At 41.9% G+C, this 25,935-nt stretch overlaps 1 protein-coding gene and 1 long non-coding RNA gene across 2 annotated transcripts; one reads left to right on the top strand and one right to left on the bottom strand.

Moving 5' to 3' along the window:
* Positions 1 to 2,925: 2,925 nt before the first annotated feature.
* LOC134362758 (uncharacterized protein C2orf78-like) lies at positions 2,926 to 9,214 on the bottom strand (the record flags this gene model as incomplete). Its single annotated transcript, XM_063078002.1, has 3 exons — positions 9,118 to 9,214; positions 5,500 to 6,264; positions 2,926 to 4,658 (listed from the first exon to the last, which is right to left on the bottom strand). Coding segments are annotated over exons 1-3 (2,595 nt in total), but the record flags the coding sequence as incomplete, so codon positions are not given.
* Positions 9,215 to 14,992: 5,778 nt separating this feature from the next.
* Positions 14,993 to 20,669, top strand: LOC134363279 (uncharacterized). The gene is made up of 3 exons (XR_010021695.1): positions 14,993 to 15,207; positions 16,697 to 16,772; positions 19,742 to 20,669. It is a non-coding gene; the product is annotated as an uncharacterized LOC134363279 (long non-coding RNA).
* The last annotated feature ends 5,266 nt before the right edge of the window (positions 20,670 to 25,935 follow it).

Raw genomic sequence — 25,935 nt, 5'->3', positions numbered from 1 at the left:
AAGGGCCAGAATAGCATTCTCTCATACAATGCAAGTCAGAAAAGACAGGCCCCCAAAACAGGTCACAACGGTAACCCGCTCTTTGAAACTAGGTAAGAGACATTAGGAAAAGCGTCCAAAAGATGAAAGAACATGGAGGGGATAGGGGGAAATATTATTTAGTGGGTGCAGAGTTTCTCTTCCGGATCATGAAAATGTTCTGGAGATGGACAGCGGTAATGGTGGAACAAAATTATAAATCGACTTGTCACTGAATTGTACATTTAAAAATAGTTAAAATGGTAAATTTTACATTATGTGTATTGTATCACAATAAAGAATATGAAGGAATGACATAAATCAGAATTGAAAGACCTGAGAGAACTCAGAACAGAATTAAAAATAAAAATAAATTTAGAAATAAAGACCAAACTAAAAGAAACACAAGAGTAAATAAAAATTTATATATATATTTGAAAATGGAAAAGAAGATAGAAATGATTCTAGAGAAATGGCAAATATAAAAGGCAAATAAAGCCAGGACAGTTCTGAAAAGGGTAGTGCAAATAAACATAGAAATTTAGGATAACACAAAAATGACACTTCACATCAGTGGGACACATTATTCAATACATTGGGATACATACATCATGTTGGGGTACAAATAAATAAGTTCTCTGGAAGGATCGAAAAAGTAGCAAAAGTAGATGTCTCTCAGGGAGGAGGGAACTGGGTGGTTGAGAAATGGGGAAAATGGTGAATTTCCACTGAATACCCTTGTGCATCTTTCTAATGTTCTCTCATGTCAATCTATTACCTCCCAAGTCTGAATGCCTGGGTTAAAGTTGCTCCCCCAATTGCTAGCACATGATTTTGGGCAAATCCTTGACACTATCGCTTTATCTGTGACATGCGGTGAGTACCTTAGCCAGGTGCTGCCTGGCAAAGAATAAACTCTCTCTACATGTAAATGACTAAAGAAACAACCCAGTGTCCAGCAGCTCTTGAATAGATGAACTGAGGTGGTATGTCTAGACAATAGAACATTCTGCAGTCGTGAAAAGGAATGACACACTGACAGTCTACAACATGGATGAACCTTGCAAACATTGTGCTGAGTGAAAGGAGCCAGATACCAAAGGTCACACTGTGTGATTCCATTTACAGCATGTATATGAAATGTCCCCAAAAGGCAAATCGGTAGAAATTACTGCTTGCCTGGAGCAGGGGAAGGAGGGAGGGGGTGGAGAGGTCTCCTTTTCGGATGATGAAAATGGTATGGCTTAGACAGTGGTGATGGGTGCACACCCTTGTGAACGTACTAAGTGCCACCGAACTGTGCGCTTTTTTTTTTTTTTTTTTTTTTTTTGTCTTTTTGTGACCGGTAAGGGGATCGCAACCCTTGGCGTGGTGTCGCCCGAACTGTGCGCTTTTAAAAGGTCGATTTTGCGTTGCGCGAATTGTACCTCAAAGACCAGTTTTACAGCTGTAAAGTACTAACTCTCCCGTGGTGACGATCGGCTGCCGCATTTCTCCCTTGCCCCCCTCCCTGCCTTTCCTGCGCTCCCCCCGCCGTCTCCCACCCGGTCTCCCTCCCGCGCGCGCCACCAGGACGCCCGACGAGCGCTCTGGACCGTTGGGCGCCCGCGTCCCGGCTCTCGGACGGCCGCCAACTGCGCACGCGCACCCCCGCTCTCACCTAGAAATGGACGCTCGGGGACGAGTTTTCTCGAGCGCTTCGGTTGATGGTGAAGGTCCGGGAAGGCAGCACGCGCTCGGGTCTTTGGAGAACTTGGTGGGCTTTTCACCTTAATATTCAGGCCCCTCTAGAAGCTGATCTCGTCCCCCCGAAACCTCCAGATGCTGTGCTCTGAAAGCCAGGTTGACCGCCTGTGGGCGCTTGCAAACACTGAGGACTTGGGGGGCTCGTAGGCTTCCAATGGAGGCCTGGCTCCTTTGCGTGCGATGCGACCCCAGCCCCAGCTGAACCTACTACCAAAGTGGCAGGGTGATAAATGATACTGGCCTTGCACGTTGCAAAGGTTAACTGAAGTAATGCATCTTGCCAGCCCGGTTCATAGGCCTTGAGTGCGTAGAGATTTATATTCCAGGCCCTGTTTTGGGTGAGCCTCATGCTGCTGCGGGTCACGTTGCTAGGCCCCGGGTTATCCCCTGCCCCAGGATAACTTTGAGCTCTTGCCACTCCCCTGGTAGATTCCCCTATGTTTAGTATTCACCTTTCCCAGCTCTACTCACACATGCAGAAGGTAACCCAAACCTGTTGGAGATATGTCCTGCCCGTGTTTTCTAAAACGCTATCTGGTAGGTCATGAGACATAAAGCCATCCTGTGTCAGAGATTTTTTACATTTCTTCGGGTCAGCCCAGACTGATCTCCAGCCATCTTCAACTTTATCCAAATTTTATTCTTTTAACCTAAGCTCAGACTCTGCGTCTTACTTTTGCCATTTCCCCTAATTCTGATTCCTTTTATGAGCCATAAAACCTCCCCCCTTATGGCCTTCCTAGTCCTGAACCGGGCTGCTTCCTCTTTCCTCAGTTCTTATCCCTTTATTCCCTGTTCTTCCACCCAAGTTTCATTTCCTTCTCTCTAATGCAGCCTTTGATCCCCACCACCACCACCAAAGAAAAACCAGTTAAGAGCATTGGAAAACTCAAGAGGCTTTTTTATTATTCATCTATTAATTGTATTACATGTCTTTATTCAGTTGAATTCAGTTTTAAAATATATCAGAATAGAGAAATTTGTATCTATCTATCTATATGCATATTGTATCTATCTATATTCCTATCTGTCCATATTCGTATCTATCTATATCCTATCTATCTATCTACATCTATGTTGTGTCTATCTATATATATGTGGAAAACCAGCTGGTACCCAAAGTGGCACCAACAATCTTAGAAGCTCTTATTTTGCATAGCCATAGTATCTAGCAATTTCCATCTCTTTTTCCCTCTCGATGAAATACTGCACTTTCCCCAAAGATGTATATTTGGCAGCATTCTCACGCTCTTGCTGAGCCTGCTTCTTCATGGCCTCACGCTCTGGCCTCTGCTCTTTTGTAATGGGCGTTGACATTACCGGCTCAGGAACATTTGGATTCCTCCATGGAATTCGTTGGTAGCGCAAGTCTTGGAGTGGATATTGGGTTTGAGGCTTGGGTGGAGACTGGAGCTTGGTCACAGCAGTGGAAATGGGCCCCTGCTGGAGAGAAGTGCAGGATGATGTTTTGTCGGGTGCGGGCCCAGGAGCAGCCGTCTGAGGGACACTGGGCAACCTAGGGTTGGTCAAACCTGGTTGGGTTGTGTTGATTGGAATTGGCTGAGCTGGCCTGGCAGGACCTGTCAAGGCTGCATTGGCAGGAGCTGGTTGGGATGGATTGACTGAGTTAGCAACAGCAGGCTGGGCAGAGCAAGCCATAGCAGGCCTATGTGAAGCCAGAGACTGTGGCCTCCGAGGAGCAGGTCGAGGTCGAGGCCTGTCCAGGGTCGGAAAAGGCAAAGGTATCAACCTGACCTTCCCAGGAGGTGGCAGCTCATACTGGGATGGAGATGGAGACTCCTCTTCAGCTCTGCTATCTCGTTTCTGGGCTTTGACTTGAGTTTTCTCAGGACTTTTACCCTTCCATGGGGTATCCAGCTGTCGTTTGATAGCTCGGGCTGGCTGGGGTTCTCTGGTGTTGCTAGAGTTTCCTAGGGCCCGAGAGGAAGAGAGCCCAGCTTTCTTGTCATTCTTCCTCCCCAGTGCATGAAAAACCTGCACAGACTCCAGCATGTGCATGCCTAGTCTGCTTCGAGGCTTTTTAAAGACCTCTTGGCTAAGGTCAGGTTGATTTTCCTTCCTCTTCTTCCTGGGAATGGTTGGCTTCTCCTCTGCCTGGACTTTGTTCCCTGGCTGCTTACTCTCACCAGCTTTCTTGGTGTGATTTTCTCTGGTTCTTCTCTTTTTTTCCTGCCCGTGGCTCTCAGTTTTGCTCATCCTGCTGGATGCAGCTTTCTGAGGTTTGCTGTCAGGATGCTTGGCCCCATTCACAGGAGCCCCGTCACTGGCTGCAGCACTGCAAACAACCACTTCTCCCCCTAACAGGCACTCTGGGTTCTTTGGCTGGCTTTTGGCTCTGGGAGCACCACTGATATGTTCAGAGGCTTTACGCCTGTTCTGCCTGACCTGATTGGATGGACCCTTTATGACACTCGGCTTGTCCTGCACCTGATTCATCTTGATGGCTCCGGTGTCTTTGGCTTTGATGGCTGTGAGATCTTTGGATTGGTCAAGATATTTCAAGGAATTCAAGAGCTGGGGAAGGTGGGTATCTTCCACCAGTTTAGTGGTGTCTGCAAAACCACTACTGGACTCAATCCCATTTTCAAGTGTCCCTTGGTCCTCAAGACTCAGGCTGTTCTTTCCCAGATTGGCATTGTCAGGACCAGGAGGCTGCTTTTGACCAGGAGGATCAATGCACGCCAGAATCTGGCGAATATCAGGGATTTCAAAAGGGAGTAGTGGAAGATCTTGGTTTTCTATTGGGATCTGGTCGTCATCCAGAGGCTTCGAAAGCTTGGTTTTCCTGTCTTCTGAATTTTTAATCTCTGCTTGTTCCTTGCTTGAAGGTTGCAGCCCGAGGTAAGTCTCCATCCCCAGGGAAGTTTCCATCACTACAAAGGAATCAAGGAAAAAGTCAGTCCTGGGTAAGTGAGATACTCCCCCTAGATACAAACACAGCAATCAGGCACCTTCCAGCAGTGGGCAAGCCATTTCCACTATCTCTTCTTAAGTACCATGGACAGGACCTTGTGTTAAAAGATACTCAGTGACTGGAATACTTTACTGGTGATCATCTGATGTCATTCTTTCTTGGTTTTCTTTTATTTCATAGGGTTTTTGTAAGTTATGAAAAAGTGAACGTGAGTTTTGAACTATGAAATGTTTTATACAGCCTAGCATTCTCATATAGGGTCCTTTCAATTCTCTCCAGTCTTCTGAGAGAATAAGAACACTTCATGTCATGGACGAGGAGAGAGAGTGGAGCTCTTCCTCATGAAATATACAAGCAAGAACACATTCTGAGCTGGCTTTCATTGGGCAGGATCCCTGAACACAAGGTCTGAAATTCCGGTGTAAGTTGAGGAAAATTAGACTGTCACTACCACATAAGAATTCTGAAGTGCCTTCCAAAGAGACTTAAAGCAGTAGATCAGGGAAGGTAGTTAATTACAGTGTGGTGGTGTAGGGAGACTGAGGAGCAGGACAGCAAAAAGTGAGGCATCTCTTGGTGTGTTCTTGAGGTTCTCCTGTATGTAGCATAGATGGCATTGTAGTATCCCACCTTCCCACCTATATGGAGTCTGAAAATGGAGAGCACTGAGCAATGGTGGTGGTTAAACTCTCAGGACTTAAACTCTACCTATCTGTGGACTCACCACTTCTGAGCTGCAGATTTGACCCTCCTTTGGAATGCTGACTGCATTCCTCTCCCTTCTTGCTGTTTGTACTCACCTTGAACACCTCTTTCTGTGATGGATTGAGCGGACACAGAGCAGTAGGTTCCAGACGTGGAGACTGGTGTGAGGACTCTTGTGGGCTGAACCTCCTCCAGCACCATCCCTATCTCTGGTTGAGGGGCAGAGGCCCTACTTCCCATGTACAACACAGAGCCATAGGACTGCAGGCAGGGGCCAAGCTCTCCACACAGTATATGCCCCAATGTGCCTTGATTATAGTAATACATCTGGCTTCCCTCCTGGTAGGGAAGTGACAGACTATGTCCCTGATTTGGAATCTGTGATGGTGTCCCCTGAACAAAGGTGGCAGACAGTGATGGATACAGAGGGACCACAGTATGGGCAACTGAAGTTTTATCATACTGGGCTGCCATAGACGTAGAAGAAACAGCTGTGTCTTGGTCAATGACCGTGACAGTGTAGTCTTCAAGTGAAGATGACTTTGTTTCAGTGCTTCCTGTGATATCCCACTTCAGACTACCTGGATAGGAGGCAGCTGAAGTGGAGATCTGGCTCTGGCCAGTAACCCCAGACAACATAGCTGTGTTAGAATGTTGGTAAGGGTAGGCACTATCTATGAGTGGCTGGAAAGAAGTGCCAGAGGCTGATGGCAGTAGCCATGCCGAATTGGCAGCTGGAGCAGGGGTGCTGGCAAAGTTGCAGACACTTCCAGCTGTTATAGAAGCTGCATGGCTCACCACAGGAAGAGAGAGCTGAAGAGATTTTGCAGTTCCAAGTACAGATGAATTTTGGAAATTTTCTGCAGGAAACAAAAGGATGATGAAAAAATGGTGAGATTGATAAACTTTCACTAGGTTTAAGGAACAGCATTATCTTAAGGTTGTTGCAATCAGGAAGTCTCTAATACCAATACTCACTGAGATACCAAAGTCAAAGTTTATGATGGCTGTAAGTGCTGGAGCACTTTGATACTCTTCTGAGGAACTGTCTCTGCTCCAACTTGGGCACAGATGTGCAGAAGACCCAAGTAGTCTGGTTCATGTGTTATTCCCGAGGTTAGAAGCAAACTTCTCCCTGCCCTGTCCTTCCCTTGAGCCTGTACTAGCATTGTCTCGTAACTTTTTCCTAGAATTGAAGCATTTCAGCAGTAGGAGGCCCTTAGCAAACTTCTGTTTTAACATTCTCATTTTACAAGTGAGGAAACTGTGGCTCAGAGAGGTCAGATTGTCTTATTCACGTTCTCTCATTATGTTCATATCATTACCAGGTTTCAGACCCTGACTACATTGCTAGTACTCTTGCTCTGAGCAAAGGCCAGAAACTGGGAGAAATAAAATTTGAGTACAGGCAATTTTTTTTCTCTTTGCATTAGTAAACTGTACAGCTACTACTATTGCAATCTTGGGTCTCATTTTGCTTGGGTAGGTCACATGCCATTCCCTAGAGTTCACATGTAAGCCAGTCCAGTGGGTAAATGTAAACGACCATTCTTTACCCTCTTCAAGCCTAGCTTCTGATCCAAAGTCAAAATGCCTACCTGCCTGTTTCTCAAGAAATGCCTTTGAAAAAAAAAATGTTATTTAAACTGTCTGAGTAGTGATTAGAATAAAAATAACAATTATAATTAATACATGAATGGAAGTAATACATATGACTTGTATGAAGGAAGATCATTAAGTTCTGGAAAGACAATAAGACAAAAGTCATGAAAAACACGTAACATCACAGGACTAAATGGAATACATAGGTACTAATGAAAATTGAGGTATAACGAATATAGCAAGAGTCAAAGCTTAGTAAGTTTACTCATAAATGAAGTTCTGTTATCATAGATGTAATATTATGAAAGCGAGTATTATCTACTGTGTGTGAATACTATTAACCAAAAACAGACCACGATAGAAGGTGATTTTCAATAAACCTATACACCTAGACCGAGAAACCGTATTAACAAAAAATGTGTAATAAACAGAAAAATGCAGTAAATGTGAATGTTTAGGTACCCGTAATATCTGCCGGCCAATATTTTAATAAAAACTGGTCAAAGCAGAGAGCAAATCAATAACCATAAGGGATTCCATTATTGTGCTCATTCCTATTTCTCTGAATATTACCCAGCAAGTGACAGGTATTAATCCTAGTTCAAATAGATATTTCAATTAATATAGTCACATAACAAGCAGAAAATAAAGTATCATGAAGGTTTTTATATTTATCCTGAAAACATAGATTATAATCATCATCAACATCTAAGAAAATGTGATCCCCAAAGCCTAAGAGAATCACCTCTAGAATCAGAATTCAGGAACAACCCAAAGGACTCCACGAAGTTGTTTTGATAAACGTGGAATTAGAGATGTGGTGCTTGACTTTTTCTTTTTATTCTTACGTAGGTCTTTCTTTTCATTCTTAGGTCTAAAAACGGTTAATGACTGTTAATCAGCACACACTGTGATTTAGGAAGAAAATAATTGTAAAGATGTAAAGCAGCTTTGACTTGAAAGCTACTTATCACGCAAAGGAATTTGTCCTTCTGATGCAAGGTAGGATACATCATTTTTTGAAAACACAATTTTATTTTTAATAGGAGAAAAATTCATATAGTTTAAAAATCAGGAAAAAAAACCCACTTAAAATTCTGTTTCATCCAGGCCACTAGATAACCACTTTTATTAATTTCTTGTTTATGGGAAGCATCATTTCTAAAACATTTCTTCACTGTTCATTTTTAAAACTGTCAAGTGTCATCTGAGTTCAAAGAAGCAACAGAAAAAAACCAGGTAACCAGATATGACTTTTCTGACAAGCTGCTTTTCCTAGTGACACCCTATTGTAGCCTTAGTTTCCTTCTCAGTCCGGTCATCTAAGCACTTGCTGACTTCATTTTGCCCTGCTCTGAGGAGATTTCCCTCTATGATCGTACCGCTTTAATTTAGAATCTTGAGTCCCCTTCAACATTCCATCACAAACTGCCTTCTTTTTTTCTTGAGAATTCCCCCATGCGCTCCACCTCTTTCATCTATTTTGTCCTTCCTCATTTTTATATTTTCTTGTCCCTCTCAGTTCCTGGTGGCTGGTGCTTGATGAAATCACTGCCAAACTTCCTTGCCCGAAGAATATGTGGGTCCTTCTGGCCCACTACTCTCCATCCCCTCTCCCTCTTTTTTTTTCACCTAGGTTACCAAGAAAATGTCACAACATGTGAATGTTACTTTTTGAACAGCACTGAATTTGAAATACTAAACTGAAAATATTCGTAGAGGGAGACAATTACAGATGAAACATCTTGGCATATGTTGCTAGTTTTCTACACCACCGAGGTTTTTTCTCTGTTTCTGTTGAAACAGTCTCAAGAAGTCTCTACCTTCATTTTCTGTACACAAGCCCTTTAAGATTTAACATTAGAAAAGAAAGGGACCAGAAAGAATAACCAATCTATTATCCTAATATAACATATGAGGAAACAGATTTTGTGAGAGAGTAAATGATTTGTCCAAAGTTACACAGCTAGTAAATGTCAGAGCCAAAACTGAAATGAGGTTTCCAGATTTCTGGTTCAATACTTTCCTCCATTATTCTAAACCGTCTTGACTGTACTACTAAATTTAGGCGGGAAAAATCTAATGAAACACTAGAAAGTTTCTGTCCTTACCTGACATGGTGAGAGAAGAGGAAACGTCAGCTGAGGATACCCAAGATGAGGAGACGATACTGGAGGATGTCTGGGTGGCAGAAGCCAAAGGGCGCATGTGTCCAGTACAGAGGTTACTGATCACTGGCCACTGGCCACTGGTGATGATTCGAGTTTATGTACACACAATTCCATGGAAACCCCAAGATTCTACCAGGTGGTGGTAGGTTGGTGGGCGAATGATGTCACGAGACAGTCAGTTTAAAGGTATGCAATAGCCAATAGGGAGGTCAAATTTCCAACAGGAAGGTGAGATTGGATGGAGAGAGTGGCAGGAGCAGCATCTAAATGTCTGAACTCTGGGGAGGTTAAATACTGCAAGGCAGACATGATAGTTCCACGTTCCCCTAGATCATCTCAGTGCTTCTTATAGATGTTCATTAATACAATAAACTAATAGTCATTTATATTTTGTATATTATTTTTAATGTAATATACAATATTATACATTTATAAGTATATATTATATATACAGTTAATTAATATCCTTGGGGAGGAAGGAAAGGGACACATAGGGTGAGCAATAGTAGTTGTTCTGAAACTATTTCAGTTATTTTGCTTAGTGAAATTACTGCAACTTTCAGGGAGCAAAGGAAGGGATTAAAGGGCTCTTTTTGTGCGTTGGTTGAAGACTAGGGTGAAGTTGGTTGAGTGTGCCTTGTAGGGAATGATGTAATCCAAGGCTCTGCTCTTAGTTTCTTCTCCTTGAATCCTACCTTCCTTGGGCTGGGCTGGACTGGGCCGGGCCAGGTGGCGCCAGAACTTGCATCTCTCTTCTGCTCTCCTTCCTTCCCCTTCATTTTAGGCATTGTTTCTGAGATGAGACTTAATGTTGCATTCTTATACTCGTGGATGTTACTTCCTGTAAACTTCAAGAAGCAGCGGTCTTCTCTTCACTGCCCCGATGCTTTGAAAAATGGACTCTTCCTATTCAAAGCCAACACCAGAGTGGTTGAAGATACAGGTAATTGCAGACGTTCCCTCATCTGGTCTGTGGTCACAATTCCTTTGCCCATAATTTGCTCCCTCTGGCTCCTTGCACCATGAAGACATTCTGCCATCCTGCTCTTTTCTACATGGGAAGCATTTGGGATATTTTCTCTCTTCTCACATGAGAGAATCCAGTGTGGCAGTTACTGTAGCCTTCTCTCCCTTGTAAACAGCCACCATAGAATCTTGGGCATCTAGGATTCCTTGTATGCCATGCTTGGGTGCAATGCCAGGCAAAATGAAGAGAAGAATAGTTAGAGAAAGAAGACATCACTGGAAAATAAGGAACATGTAAGGCAAGGGCACAGGAAAAAAGAGACTGGTGTATTTTTTGGTTTTTGTAAGAAACAAGTGGACGTTCTTTGGCCTCATTTTCTACTAGCAGAACAGACAATTCAGTGTGTGTGGGTGTAGATATATTTTTTCAACGTGTATGTGTTTTTATGTAGCGAGAGTCCAGAAGCTGTCATGAATTTGTACACTGAAGAGAATGGTCATAAATGTCTTTGCCTTTTTTTTTTTTTATGTCATCCTACCTTATTTATGCCAGGCATTATTATGTTTGTAGAATATAGATTGCTTTTAAATGCTTTGGTTTTTCTTCATGTTTTTTTCACCCGTAGTCCTATTTTTCAAGAACCCAGCAGTGTAAGACATATTGCATGTTCTTTTCTCTTGATTTTTTATTTTGAAACATCACAAACTAACTTGACCTGATGGATTTTTGTGGAGATAATTAAAGAGGGGTCCCTGAAAAAGGTTCATTATTGCTTTTATACTTATATTTCCCATCTGTTCGAATAATGCTTCTACTGCTTAATATGCACCCTGAATTTTTTCAGTGATTATATGTGTGTGTTTGTGGGGGTGATGCTTATCTGAGAAGAAATTGTGAAAGGTGTGGCAGGGTAGACATATGGTTTAAGTTTCCAAGTGCTTTTCCCTTTGAGCTTAGCTTCCCCTGTCACATAGCTTACTTCCGCAATACTGACATGTAATGTGAGGCTAACAACGTATGCTAAGTGTCTGCAAGCCAACCAGTCTCTATTTCCTCTATGGTCCCATAGAAATCAAGGGAATCCATAGCTAGCACAGGTTTGGGTGGGTGACATGGATAGGGAGGAGCGTGGTTAGAACAAGAACATGTTTACATATTAAAATATTCAGTTGCAACATTCAATTCTATTTAGGCAAATGCTTCTCATAGTTTGGTCTCTCCTGGTCCCCAGCCTCTGTAACTATTTTCCCCCGCAGTTTCTAGACACTTAACTCTAGCTCCGAGTCTCAGGATCATATTAACCTCTAAAATAAATCTGAAATGTAGGAGGAAGAACCTAAAGAGCTTCAGTCTAGCACTGTGGAACTTGGTCAAGTCCTACCCTGACTAAAGCCTCAGTTTTTATAGTCAGGGTGTTGTCTTGCTCCAGAGACCCATTCCCTGCATTTCGTACCCATCAGGATAACTGAACTTCTCTCAGTGTAAATACCCAGGCCATCCACCCCTGAGGCCCTTCTTTATTCTATCCATTCTCTCTTTTTGCTTTTCTTAAAGTCTGGAATCCCTCAAACGCCTACATTGTGCCTGGGCCCTGCCAGATACTGGTAGATATTGTAAGTGTCACCTTAGCTGTTTGGTGCTCCGAATGTCCCTTAGTCCTATACTTTTCAATCTGCTGTACGACGTGCTTGGGAAGGCACACTTTGTTAGTTTTCAAAAGCATTTTATTTATCAGTAAACAGTGTCGTTGACTTTCATGTCCCTTCACCAATTCTTCCCCTGCCTCCTCCCTCTCCCCAGTCCCCTACATCAACATCATATCCGTTCAGTTAACAAAGTCAAGGAATCGTGATTGTTGTGTCTTCTTCCCCCTGCCCCATTTATTTGTTTGTATGTTTATTTATTTATTTTTATTAGCTCCCACGAATAAGTGAGAACATGCGGTATTTCTCTTTCTGTGCCTGGCTTATTTCACTTAAAATAATTTTCTCTAAGTCCATCTATGTTGCTGAAAATGGTTGTATTTCACTATTTTTTATATCACAGCAGTATTGCATTGTGTAGATATATCACATTTTCCTGATCCGCTCATCCAATGATGGCTATTTTAAATAGTGCTGCACTAAACATGGGAGTACAGGTAGCCCTTTGACATGATGATTTCCATTCCTCCGGGTATATTCCCATTTGTGGGATAGCTGGGTCATATGGTAGATCGATCTGTAGTTGTTTGAGGAGCCTCCATACCATTTTCCATAGAAGCTGTACCATTTTGCAGTCCCACCAACAGTGTAGGACGGTTCCTTTTTCTCCACATCCTCACCAGCATTTATCATTCTGCCTTTTGGCTATTAGCCGTCCTAAGTGGAGTGAGATGGTATCTAAAAGTGGATTTGATTTGCCTTTCTCAAATGCTAAGTGATGTTGAGCATTTTTTCATGTGTCTGTTGGCCATTCCGTGTATCTTCGAGAAATGCCTGTTCAGCTCCTTTATCCATTTTTTAATTGGGTTCCTTGGTTTTTTGCTGTTAAGTTGTTTGAGTTCCTTGTATCTTCTGGATATCAATCCTTTGTCCGATGTATAGTTTGCAAATATTTTCTCCCACTCTCTCGGTTGTCTTTTTGCTCTGTTAATTGTTTCTTTTGCTGTGCAGAAGCCCTTTAGTTTGACATAGTCACATTTGTTCATTTTTCCTTTGGTTGCCTGTGCTTTTGGGGTTGTATTCATACAGGTGAAGACATACTTTTACCTCATGTTGGACAAACTCCCTTTCAAAAAAGCCTGCTCTTTGCCAGTTCCCATACCTTCTGGAAACCCTATTCTGCCCAGATCTGGGTTTTTGTGTGTGTCAACAACTATAACTGAGTTTGTTCTCACCCGAGGTTTGTGCCTTTTAGCAAACTGGAAGTACAACATCAATATAGTATTTGTGAAGGTTAATTCTATTTGTCAGCTTGGTTAGATGAAGGAACGCTGAGAAACCTGGTAAAGCAATCTTTTCAGGTGCATCCATGAAGGTGTTTCCAGCAGAGATTAGTATGAGAGTCTGAGCGGCCTGAGTGTGAAAGACCCACGCTCAGCGTGGGTGGGAACCATGCAATCCACTGGGGTCCGGAGGGAACAAAAGACAGAGGAAAGAGGTGAAGCTCTCTCTCGATCCGCTGGAGCTGAGATACACTCTTCTCTCCTGTCCATGGACATCAGGGCTTGAGACTCTTCAACATTTGGATTCCAGATCTTATACCAAGAACACCATCAGCTTCTCTGGGTCTGAGGCCTTTGGACTTGGACTGAGCCACGCTACCGGCATCCAGTTTATAGACGGCCTATTGTGGGACTTTTCTTCATAGCCACGTGAGCTAATTCCCCTAATAAATCCCTCTCATGGAATTAAAGCAGATCCTATTGATTCTGTCTCTCTGGAGAACCCTGACTAATACAGCATTTCTAGTTTCTGACAGACTTATGTCACATTTTGTATGTTGTCATGTTTATAGATATTTGTACCATTTGTACATTTTGGTAACCATACACCTTCTGGATATTTTTTCTATAAATTCCAAAGGAGTATTTTATAATTTAATACCAAATATGAATGTGCATAATTGTAAGTTTGCAATCTGTGTGATGCCAACTTCTGTCTTTTGTTTTTCTAATTAGCAATTCAGTAATAATGACCCATTTTTAATTATGTGGAAATTTTCAGTGTTTGTAGATTTAAAATTTGTTGAGATACGAGTATTCCAAAAATGTTAAAGCTAGTGGTCTTTTGTCCCTTTCATTCAGTCATTTGTTCATTCATTTATTCAATAACATTGACTTCTCTGACCCTTAGTTTACCCAGCCCTAAAATGGTTGTGAAGATTACTAACAATGCATGCTAGATACTTTCAGAAATTGGGAACTAAAAATTGTTATTATAATTAGCTACAGTTTAATCTGGAATTTAGTAGTCTATTCTGCCTTCAGAACTACTGTAGGACGTGCTGTCCTTTGCTGTTCCACTTGTAGCAGATGTCAGAGTTTTTCTAACAGGTACAGATTCCTATGCTTGATACTGGGTGGAAATCTTGGACTTGAGCTCCACTCTTATCTCTCTCTGTTATGTTTTGGTATTCCTAAAATGTAAATACATGCTGTCACCTCTACCATGATACCTGGCATGTGATAGGAACCCAGTAACAGTTAGGGTGTGAAAGGCAGTGTACATTGCTACAGTATTTGTAAAGGGTAATTAGGCAGAATCGTTCAAAATTTCAAGTTTGTATATGTTCCATTGCAGCAATTCTAATTCTAGGAATTTAGAGATAGGTGTATATATGTACAAGGATGTTCACGTTGCAGCATCGTCTGTAACAGAAGACAAAACAGTAACAACCGCAAAACAACTAAAGGTCCACCAATATTAGACTGGTTAAGTAAATTATGATACTTTTAATCATGTTACTTATAATCAATCAAACGCTGTACGGCCATTAAAAAATTGAATGGGGTGCATACAAATTGACCGTGAACATCCGTGTTCAAGATGTATTGAATATGCATAGCATGCTGCTTTTGTATAAAAATAGGGTATATACATATGTGTGAAAGTAAAGAGACACAATATTCAAAATGTGAATGGAAGCACTTGGAAACATCTGGGGGAACACACGAGGGATTGGTAGCAGGAGGACTTGACTTTCCATCCCATGTCCTGTTTTGAACTCTGAAGGGCGCAGACACGAACTCATCGACCTGTAGTACCGGCTGTCGGCTAAGGAGGGCGCTGTAGCCAGCAAAGCCCTGTTTATAAAGCAAGCGCCTCGGTAAGCCGCCTGGTGAGGCCGGCGAGACGGGCGGTGGCGCATGCGCAGCAGCGGGCGCCGGGGCGCTGCGTGTTTGCTGCGGAGGCGTCTTCGCTCTGGGAACTTGTTCTGTCACCGAGTGCGCGACAATGGCCGCTTTGACCCTCTTGGTATCGGGTGGGCGGCATCTTGGGTGGCTGGGGTCTGGGACGCCACTTTTCTGGACGCTCCTCGGCTAAGAAGAAGGGCGCGGTTGGAAACCACATCCCCGAAAGGTAATACGCGCTGGGGCTTGGGCATGGCCCTTCCAGCCTGTAGCTTCCGGCCTGGGCTTCAGGTCTTGTAGTCGCCGCCTCTCACTGTCACTGCCGCGCGCTCGGCCCATCCGCCCCTTCCGACCCTTGTCCCTTAGAGGCAGTGACCCTCTCGCTGCGCCACCCGCAGTCGCTGAAAGGGACAGTGATCCCCCCCCCCCCCCATTCTTTTAAAAGCGAGGCTCCGGCCATTGCTGGTCAGTGAGAGTACGGAAGGACTGCTTTAAGGCGGAACTGTTAGTGTTGGGAACACTCCTTAATTACCAAAATGGAACCTCCCTCAATTCCCCAAGCTGTGTTATATTGGCACAGAGAAAGAGAGTAATAAGATAGAAGTTTGAGAAAAGGAACCCAGCAGTACCGCCCTGAGACCTTACATGGAAGGTAGGTCTGTACTGTTTCCAGAAACACAAAGTGCATACTGTTGCTTCCAAACAGGTGTCAGCAGAGATACCTTCCTCTGTACATGCAGACGGTTCATTTGGGGACTTTGTGAAGTGAACTGTGTTTACTCCTTGAGACCTTCCTCTCCCTCATCTCATGGCTCCTTCTATTTCCAGAGTATCTTTTGAATCTCTCAACTTCTCTCTATCAGCTCCGCAACACACGTTTTGCCTGACCTATTGTAGTTGGGTCCTAATTAGTGTCCATTCATCTACTTGTTTCCTTTCAATCCATTCTTCACACAGGAAATTTTTTTAATACGTAATTGTTAAAAACTGAAATTGAATTGTAATCGGAATATTGCTCATAAACATTGCTCAAAAACATTGTTTTAAGAATAGAAAGAAACTCCTTATCGATATCTGTAATATAAGGTTCTGAATGGTCTGGGATCCTGTCTGCTTTTCCATCCCCATCTCTTTCCACTCTTCTCCTCACTTTCTGTGCTGCAGATATACTGTATTAACACTAGTTAATTAAAACTCATCCCACAGAAGTCAACTCAAATATTATTTTTCACCGTGACACCTGGAGTTCACAGGCCCTTTCTATCAAGTTTTCTCTTAAAATAGGAACTCAGACTTCCCTACTGGTTGAATTTAATGGCATCAGTTGTGTGAAGACCAAAAATAAACTGTGAAGTCAAAGAAATGAATTTAAACTCTTTCAGTCAATGTATAATTAATGCTTTCTTAGCATTTGGTACTGGGCCAAGTTTTGTCAGGGGTACAGAAGTTCTGGCCATCTTTGGTTTTAACTATGCTTTATTTGGGGGAATCTCGCACTGTTTTGTTGCCTTGTATCTGTTTTCAAGATGGAGAAACAGGAAGAAGGAAAGTCTGGGTTGTTACTAGGTGGGATTGAATAAGTGGAATAGCAAAATGCACAACAGAGAAAAGCGGGGACATGCTGTGTGGGCTGTGATTCCCATTTTCAAGGATTCTTCGTTCTCTGCATGGAGAGAAGCCTATCATACAATTTGGCTAATAAAATATATATCTAATAGGTGGAAAGACTATCTCCCAGTTGGACAGCGGATGCCTGGGACTCGGTTCATTGCTTTCCAAGTTCCTTTGCAGAAGGTAAGCAAAAGTTGATTCAGTATTCTTTCAGAAATCTGAATTAACCATGTGGAACACTGGTTCTCAACCCTCTCACCCTCCATTTTCCGTTTTTATAGCAGATACTTTGTAATGCCCCTTCCTGAAATGAAATTCATAGGTAAAATATAATCTACTTCCACACATAGATTGAAAGAAAAAAGTCAGTGTAACACCCTCACTATAATATATAGAATAAATTTTGGAAAACTAATTTGTAATAAAGTAATAGTATTTCACTGTGTAAATGTTGGACACAACTACGCTAGAAGACATGAAGAAATAGTTGCTTCACCGTGAGTGCAAGAACTACAAATGCAGACTGCTCTAGGTGGGTTATATTGACTTAGGCGTAGGGGTTTTCATAGCAATGAACAGCTTTTAGTACACTTGCAGACAAAACAAAGTACAGTCTTCACTTGGTTGACAAGGTTATTACTATCCTGGAAAATTCTATGCACGTTAAAATTGTGCTAAAACTCCTTTCAGTTTATTTGTGAAATGGAGTTGGGTTCAAGGATGACATAAATATGAAGTTCTTTTAACTCATATTAATGTTGAGTAGGACAGTCAAAAAAGTCATTCTGTATGCGGGACACATTTGTGGGACTGTTCTGAATTTGGCAAGCTGTCTAGCGTCTATGACCCTCACCTACTAGATGCCAGTAGGACCCCTTCCCTCCTATTGACACAAACACAAATGCTCTGCATCAGCAAGATCGATTTGAACATGGAAACTCCGAAGGTTGTGTTTTTGTTTGAACTAGGAAAGGAATAGGTTGGGAAAGCATTTGACATGCATAAAAAAAGTGAGAAGAGAAGGTGAAGACAATTATTGTCTTCTAGATTCCATATCTTGTTAAAATTGCCCAACATAGCAGGGATTAGTATCAGGAAAAGCCCGTGTTGAATGTTTTGGGAATTTATTTAATTTGTGACCCATAGGTCAGGCTTCCTTTTTCACCTGCTGTGTCAACTTTTCTGCATCTCTAGACTTCAAAATTAGTTGTTTTAGAGACATAAACACATGGCTCTTATTTACATCTACATCTAACAACACCAAGCATAATGTTTCACATGTAACATGAACTTAACAAATCTTTGTTAAATGAATGGATTCCTTACCCACGTTTGCAATTACTGTGAATATTTTCCTATACATCTCCTCGTCTATGCTATTGTCCTAACTCTTGAAGTTCCTACTCCATGGCCTCTTAAAATTGACTCCTGTGCTTTCAGAAGGGTCCCTGCTCAGCCCCTTGCCTGAAAGTCCATCGGCAAGAGGAGAGAAAAGCGGAGGACTCTTCACTTCTTTTTCTCCCCACAGCCACACATCATTGCTGCCCGATGTCTTAATTAAAGGCTTCTTCTAGTTGTGTATATTTGTTTTCTTCAGTGTTGGGGTTGTTGAAAGTACCATAGAGGTGATTGTGAAGGAGTATATCCGCTCTCAGTATAGTTCCTACATGTAGTACATGTAGTAGAGTTAGGGAGATGAACTATCCGTGTGTGGCAGTGAAATGTGGCATTGGTTTCTTGTGTTTCTTAGAGAAGACACCCAAGGAAAAACAGCCTCAATACTTGACAGTCACTTCCCAAGCACACTAGAGTATGAAATAGGATGTAAGTGTCAAATAAATGCTATGGCAAAAAATACTTAAGAATTCAAAGGAGGGAGAAGTGACTCCAGACAGAGTTAATGAAGGCAGTCTTACTAAAGAGTTTATGGCTTAAATTAGCTATCTAATGTTAGTTATTATTCAAACAGATGGAGATGATAATTGATCCATCAGCTCCACGTCTATGCAAGAAACTGACTGAAGAGATGGCCTTGTAAGCAATTTACTCTTCAGAACTTTTACAATATGATGTGGAAGACTCACCATCAAATCTGAGAAGTCTTCCCAAGTTAATTTATAAGTATAACATCATGTCAATAGGAATTTTCTGAGTCAGGCAGGTTCTTAAACTCATAGAAAAATAAACATCACTAGCCAGGAAAAGTCTGAAAAAGAATAATGGAGGTGGAGTGGGGAGTCCTCTAGCCCTACCAGATATTAAATCATATTAAAAGTGTGTTGTTGAAGCACAGGGGATTTTCAGGGCAGTGAAACTACTGTGTGTGATACAAAGAGGAAGGGTGGATACGTGTCATTGTAGAAGAGCATACTTCGATAAGATGGTGAAAAAGTTGAATTAAAAGGTAATGTGAATCCTTCCATGAATTTTTTGAAGACCACCTGTATTGGTCAAAACCCATAGAATATATAACACGGAGTGAACCTTAGGTAATACAAACTATGCGCTTTGGTTGATAGTGATGTGTCAGAGTTGGTTCATCGATTGTAACAAACGGACCACACTGGGTGAAATGTTGATGGTCCTGGAGGGAAAGTACAGTCTGTCCTTTGGCTGAGTTTTGCTGTGAACCTAAAACTGCTCTAAACACTAAAGTCTATTAATTTAAAAAAAAAAAAAAAGTGATGTTGCTGGCCCTTGAATAGCCAGACAGATCAATAGAACAGAGTACAAAGTCCAAAAATAAGCCACATATACAAAAGAATATTTCGCAATAAAAGCCATCCTTCATACATGTAGACATTTAAGAAATATTTAGAAGCACTCGATATGATGGGCAGTCCAGTTCTTAGCTGGAGATACAGTGGTGAACAAAGTCAGTGTGATTCTTGCCTTCTGGGAATTTACAGTCTGGTTAGGAGACCAACAGGAAATAAATAAGTATAGAAATAACTGCGTAGAATTGAGCTTATTTTCTTCCTTCTGGTCTTACTGGATGAAAGGATTGTAATGTAGCTTCTTCATTCCAGAAGAGTAGAAACTTTCCTTCAAAACCCATTGTATGTTAGCATCACAGGGCTTGAGTAAATGTATAATAAAACACAGGATTTTAAGCACACATTTGCTCTTTCTTATTTCGTTCTCTTTGACAGAGTTTTGAAGAGAAACTTGCTCCAGAAGAACACTTTTCTGCTTTGAATCATTTTAACAAAACCCGAGAACAAAATGAAGAACTAGGACTGATAATTTAACATATACTCAACGGTATTATAAGCCAGAGGTAAACAGAACCCTTCATTGAAAAGAACTTTCTTCATTCTAATACTAAAAAAGTTCATGGTAATTCAGCAATAATTCAGAAGTTGTCATCTTGTGCTAATGTTAAGGCCGGCCTTCTTTCCTGGGTGATAATTTTAATAAGGGAACCAAATGGTTTCCTTAGTTAAATATTTTTAATTGCTGACTTAAATGAGAATGGAGACATGAATTGAGGTATAATATTTGTCAGTAGGCTGTGGGTGTGGTTAAGAAATTTTATTAGTGTCCACATTCATTATTTTGAAAATGAGGTAGATTTAGTAAGACTAGTAGTGGCCTGAAAGGAAAGAAAAGAATACGTTGTATGTCTTTAGCACTTATTTTAAGCAGTTGCCTGAGCATGTGTAAGCATCAAGGTAAATAAAAGACACTTGTCCTCTAAGTTTTATGCTTTCATTTCCTAATATCTTTTCATATAGTAAGGAAACCTATGTATTCTGCTGGCCCAATGTGGCGTATCAGTGGGAAAGAATTATCCTCCTGACCAGTTTCATGGCCTTTGGAACAGTAACACCTAATGTTTCTTAGCACTTGTATTTGTATAGCAGTTTGCCAATAAAAAGTACTTTCACACGTATTAATTTAGTTAATCTTCACAATAATCCTATGCTGATGAAATAGCAGCAGTATTGATGTCTCCTATTGGGTACTTATTCGGCACTAAAGTCAGAAGAGAGATGATTACAATTAACAAACAGTTTTTGCTGTTTTTGATAAAACTGAGGCTCAAAAAAGGAAGAATTAAAACTTGAGATCATTGTCTCTCTTGTGCTTTTTTATTGTGGTAAAGCATCCATAATGATATTTATCAGTTTAGTCGTTCATAAGGGTACCATTCATTGGTATTAAAACCATTCACAAGGAGTTTCAAGATGGCGGCGGCTGTGGCGGCTGGTGCGGAGTAGCTGAGGTGGAAAAGGTGGCCACTGGGCCTCAGGCAGCCGGGAAACTTGTGGACCTTCCTCTCGCCATCTCTTAAGGGAGGACTGCTGCTGCTGGCCGGTCGTGGGGGCTCAACGCCACTTTGCCCCCAGCAGGAGAGGCTGCCTCATTTACAGGCAACAGCTTTGAAGTGTGGAGCAGGAAAAGAACTGATTCTTAGCTGCAAAAGCGAGTCTTGAAATAGGGAACACAGCGCCAGGGCTGCTGTGGATGCAGCCAGGATCCCGGAGGCTGGGGCCGCACTGAAGGCGGCCAGCTGCCCTATTCGGGATTCGAGGTTTCAGGCCGGCATTAAAGAAGATTCCTGGGAGCGCCCGAGCCGCGCCGCGACTGAACAGCCCGAGGCGGCATCGCCGAGAACACGGAAGGCGACAAACGAGAGACAGAGTGAGCGCCCGACCTGGCACAGCACTGTGAGTGATCCCTGGCACAGCTCTGTTCGGGGGGTGGATGCCCACGCGGCTCTCGCCTGCACCACCAGGCCACTCACCGCCTCGGTGCTGCCTCCATTTTCCCAGGTGCGGGCAGCTCCGCCCTGCTCGGCCATCACTGAGCCCATTTGCTTGGCCTGGCGCGGAGCTTTCCGGAGCCTGCGGACCGGTCTCCCCTCCCACTCCCTCCGCGGTTCTCTGGCGGGGCTGGGGGTGTGGGGCGTCCCGACCAGTGTTGGGAGGGCAAAGAAGTATGGGCGGGCCGACTGTCACTCCACCACACCCTGGACTCCGGCCCCGGTAAACTTCCTGTTACTGGGAGGCAGATACCATCTCTACGACCACCAGTTTGGAAAAAAGCCTAACGAATTTCTGGTTGGGAATAGTGTGGTAGGAGAGTTCCCAGGTCCGCTTGAACCTGCCGGAGAGCAGGCTGCAGGCGGGCACTAGACTCGGTTTATACCGGGTGGATACAAAGGTGAACAAGACCCGTGAAAGATCTACAAAGTGCTACAAAGGCACCCAGAGAGACCAGTCGTCTGTGCCTAGCAGAAAACTGGTAGACTTCCTGGGCGAGGCGGTGCTGAGCAGGGTCTTGAAGGCCCAGCTGATAGACGCGGGGTGCAGAAGACACACCCCAGCCCAGCACAGTGTGCACAGAGGGGGGAGACGTGCGGCCAGGGAGGCGGAGACTTGACAGAAACCACACACCCGGTGGGGTCGCCACTGCACGATCTAACAGCCTGGGCCAGAGCACACGGAACGGGGAGAAGTCCTGTACAGGAAGTGAAAGCTCAACAGAGATCACACACCGATCCACCAGCCCAGCAGAGTCCAAGCTGACCAGAAAGGTGGATCCCCGGAGAAGCCCAAGACCCGAGGCAACCACACACACAAGACACTAGAGGCCAACTGAGCAGTCACGGCGGGAGCCATACCAAATTGGCAACCACAGCAACATCCTTGTTAGTCATTAGTCTCAAACCGGTGGACTGTGAAACCCCCTGCCACAATGAATAAACACCAAAAAAAAGACACCAGAAATACAAAAAATCAAGAAAGTACACCACCAAAAGTTAATAAATCTCGTACTCTAGATCCTATAGAACAAGAAGCCCTTGAAATAACTGACAAGGAATTTCGAGTGATAATTCTAAGGAAACTGAATGAGACACAAGAAAACTCAGCTAGACATCATGATGAAATGAGGAAAAGTATACAGGATCTGAAAGAGGAAATATACAAGGAAATCAATGTCCTGAAAAAAAATGTAGCAGAACTTGCTGAACTGAAGAAGTTATTCAGCGAAATAAAAACACAACGGAGAGTTTAACCAGCAGGCTTGTCGAAGTTGAAGAGAGAACCTCTGAACTTGAAGATGGGCTGTTTGAAATAACACAAGCAGACAAAAAGAAAGAAAAAAGAATCAAGGACATGGAAGAAAATCTGAGAGAGATATCAGACAACCTCATGCACTCAAATATCCGAGTCATGGGTATTCCAGAAGGGGAGGAAAGTGGAGATTCCATTGAAAACATATTCAACAAAATAGTGGCAGAAAACTTCCCAGGTATAGGAAAAATCACAGATCTTCAGATCCAGGAAGCTCAACGATCTCCAAACGTATTCAACCCAAAAAGGCCTTCTCCAAGACATGTCATAGTCAAATTGGCAAAACTCAGAGACAAAGAGAGAATCTTAAAAGCTGCAAGAGAGAAGCATCAAATCACCTATAAGGGAGCCCCAATCAGGTTAACATCAGACTTTTTATCACAAACCCTAAAAGCTAGAAAGGAATGGGATGATATTTTCAAAATACTGAAAGACAAAGATTGCCAGCCAAGAATACTCTACCCTGGAAGGCTATCCTTCCGAAATGAGGGGCAAATAGTATATTTCTCAGACAAACAAAAACTGCGGGAGTTCACTACCACACGACCACCCTTACAAGAAATCCTCAAGGGAGTACTGGGTTTGGTTCCTGAAAAATAACTACCACTGCCATAAAAACCTAAGAAAAATCTAAACCCGCTAGTATAATAAAAATGGCATTCATGAAGAGAAAACAAGCTAACAAAAACACTATCTACAACCCAAGGAACCAACAAACAAAGAAACCAAACAGTAAATCAGAAAGCAAGGAACAAAAGACACCTAAGACAACCAAACAACCAATAAAATGGTAGGAATAAATCAACACCTTTCAATAACAACTCTTAATTTTAAAGGCTTAAGTTCCCCAATTAAAAGACACAGACTGGCTGACTGGATCAAAAAGCAGGACCCAACTATATGCTGCCTACAAGAGACCCACCTCACCCATAAAGATTCACACAGACTAAGAGTGAAAGGATGGAAAAAGATTTACCATGCAAACAGAAAAGAAAAGCAAGCTGGAGTGGCTATTCTTATATCTGACAAAATAGACTTCAAACTAAAAACCATAAAAAGAGACAATGAGGGACACTACTTAATGATAAAAGGACTGATCCATCAAGAAGACATAACAATCATAAATATGTACGCACCCAATGTTGGAGCAGCCAGATTTATAAAACAAACTCTATTAGACCTAAAGAAGGAAATAGACACTAATACTATAATAGCAGGGGACCTGAACACTCCACTGTCAATATTAGACAGATCATCTAGGCAAAGAATCAGTAGAGAAACACAAGATCTAAACAAGACTCTAGACCAATTGGAATTGGCAGATATCTACAGAACATTCCACCCAACAACCTCAGAATATTCATTCTTCTCAGCAGCACATGGATCATTCTCCAGGATAGATCACATATTAGGTCACAAATCAAGTCTCAATAAATTCAAAAAAATTGGAATTATCCCATGTATCTTCTCAGACCACAATGGATTAAAACTAGAAATTAATAACAAACAAAACTCTGGAAACTATACAAACACATGGAAATTAAACAGCATTCTACTTAATGACATATGGGTCCAAGAAGAAATCAAGCAGGAAATCAAAAAGTTTATTGAAACTAATGAAAACAATGATACATCATACCAAAACCTGTGGGATACTGCAAAAGCAGTATTGAGGGGAAAATTTATTGCATTAAATGCTCACTTCAGAAGAATAGAAAGATGGCAAATGAACAACCTAACACTTCACCTTAAAGAACTAGAAAAACAAGAACAATCCAAACCTAAAGTTAGCAGACGGAAAGAAATCATTAAGATCAGAGCAGAAGTGAATGAAATTGAAAACCAAAAAACTATTCAAAAGATCAACGAATCAAAAAGTTGGTTTTTTGAAAAGATAAATAAAATTGACAAACCATTAGCATGGCTAACAAAAAAAAGAAGAGAGAAGACTCAAATAACAAAAATTAGAAATGAAAAAGGCGATATTACAACTGATTCATCTGAAATACAAGGAATCATTCGAGACTACTATAAACAACTATACGCCAACAAATTTGAAAATCTGGAGGAAATGGATAAATTTCTGGACACACACAAGCTCCCAAAACTGAACCGTGAAGACGTAGAAAATTTGAACAGACCAATAACAATAAAGGAGATTGAAGCTGTTATCAGAAGGCTCCCAACAAAGAAAAGCCCAGGACCAGATGGATTCACAGCAGAATTTTACCAAACATTCAAAGAGGAATTGACACCGATTCTTTACAAACTATTCCAAAAGATTGAAACGGACGCAAATCTCCCAAACTCATTCTATGAAGCAAACATCATCCTGATACCAAAACCAGGTAAAGATATAACCAAAAAAGAAAACTACAGGCCGATATCCTTGATGAATATAGATGCAAAAATCCTCACTAAAATACTAACAAACAGAATACAGCAACACATACGAAAAATTATTCATCACGATCAAGTGGGATTCATCCCAGGGATGCAAGGTTGGTTCAACATACGCAAATCAATAAATGTGATACACCATGTTAATAAAATCAAACACAAGGACCATATGATCATCTCTATAGATGCTGAAAAAGCATTTGATAAAGTTCAGCACTCATTCATGACAAAGACCCTCTATAAGTTAGGTATAGAGGGAAAGTATCTCAACATAATTAAAGCCATATATGCCAAACCCATTGCCAATATCATCCTGAATGGGGAAAAGCTGAAAGCTTTTCCTTTAAGAACAGGAACTAGACAAGGATGCCCATTCTCACCACTCCTATTCAACATAGTGTTGGAAGTACTAGCCAGAGCAATCAGAGAAGAGAAGGAAATAAAGGGCATCCAGATTGGAAAAGATGAAGTCAAACTGTCCCTGTTTGCAGATGACATGATCCTATATATCGAACAGCCTAAAACCTCTACAAAAAAACTGTTGGAATTGATAAATGATTTCAGCACAGTAGCAGGATACAAAATCAACACACAAAAATCAGTAGCATTTCTTTTCTCCAATAGTGAACATGCAGAAGGAGAAATCAAGAAAGCTTGCCCATTTACAATAGCCACCAAAAAAATAAAATACTTAGGAATTGAGTTAACCAAGGATTTGAAAAATCTCTATAATGAGAACTACAAACCACTGCTGAGAGAAATTAGAGAGGATACAAGAAGATGGAAAGATATTCCATGCTCTTGGATTGGAAGAATCAACATAGTGAAAATGTCCATACTACCCAAAGTGATATACAAATTCA

The sequence above is a fragment of the Cynocephalus volans genome, chromosome 14, assembly GCF_027409185.1.
Source record: "Cynocephalus volans isolate mCynVol1 chromosome 14, mCynVol1.pri, whole genome shotgun sequence".
In the NCBI taxonomy this organism is placed as follows: Eukaryota; Metazoa; Chordata; class Mammalia; order Dermoptera; family Cynocephalidae; genus Cynocephalus; species Cynocephalus volans.
The sequence above is the reverse complement of the archived record's forward strand: the minus strand, read 5'-3'. Positions and strand labels throughout refer to the sequence as shown.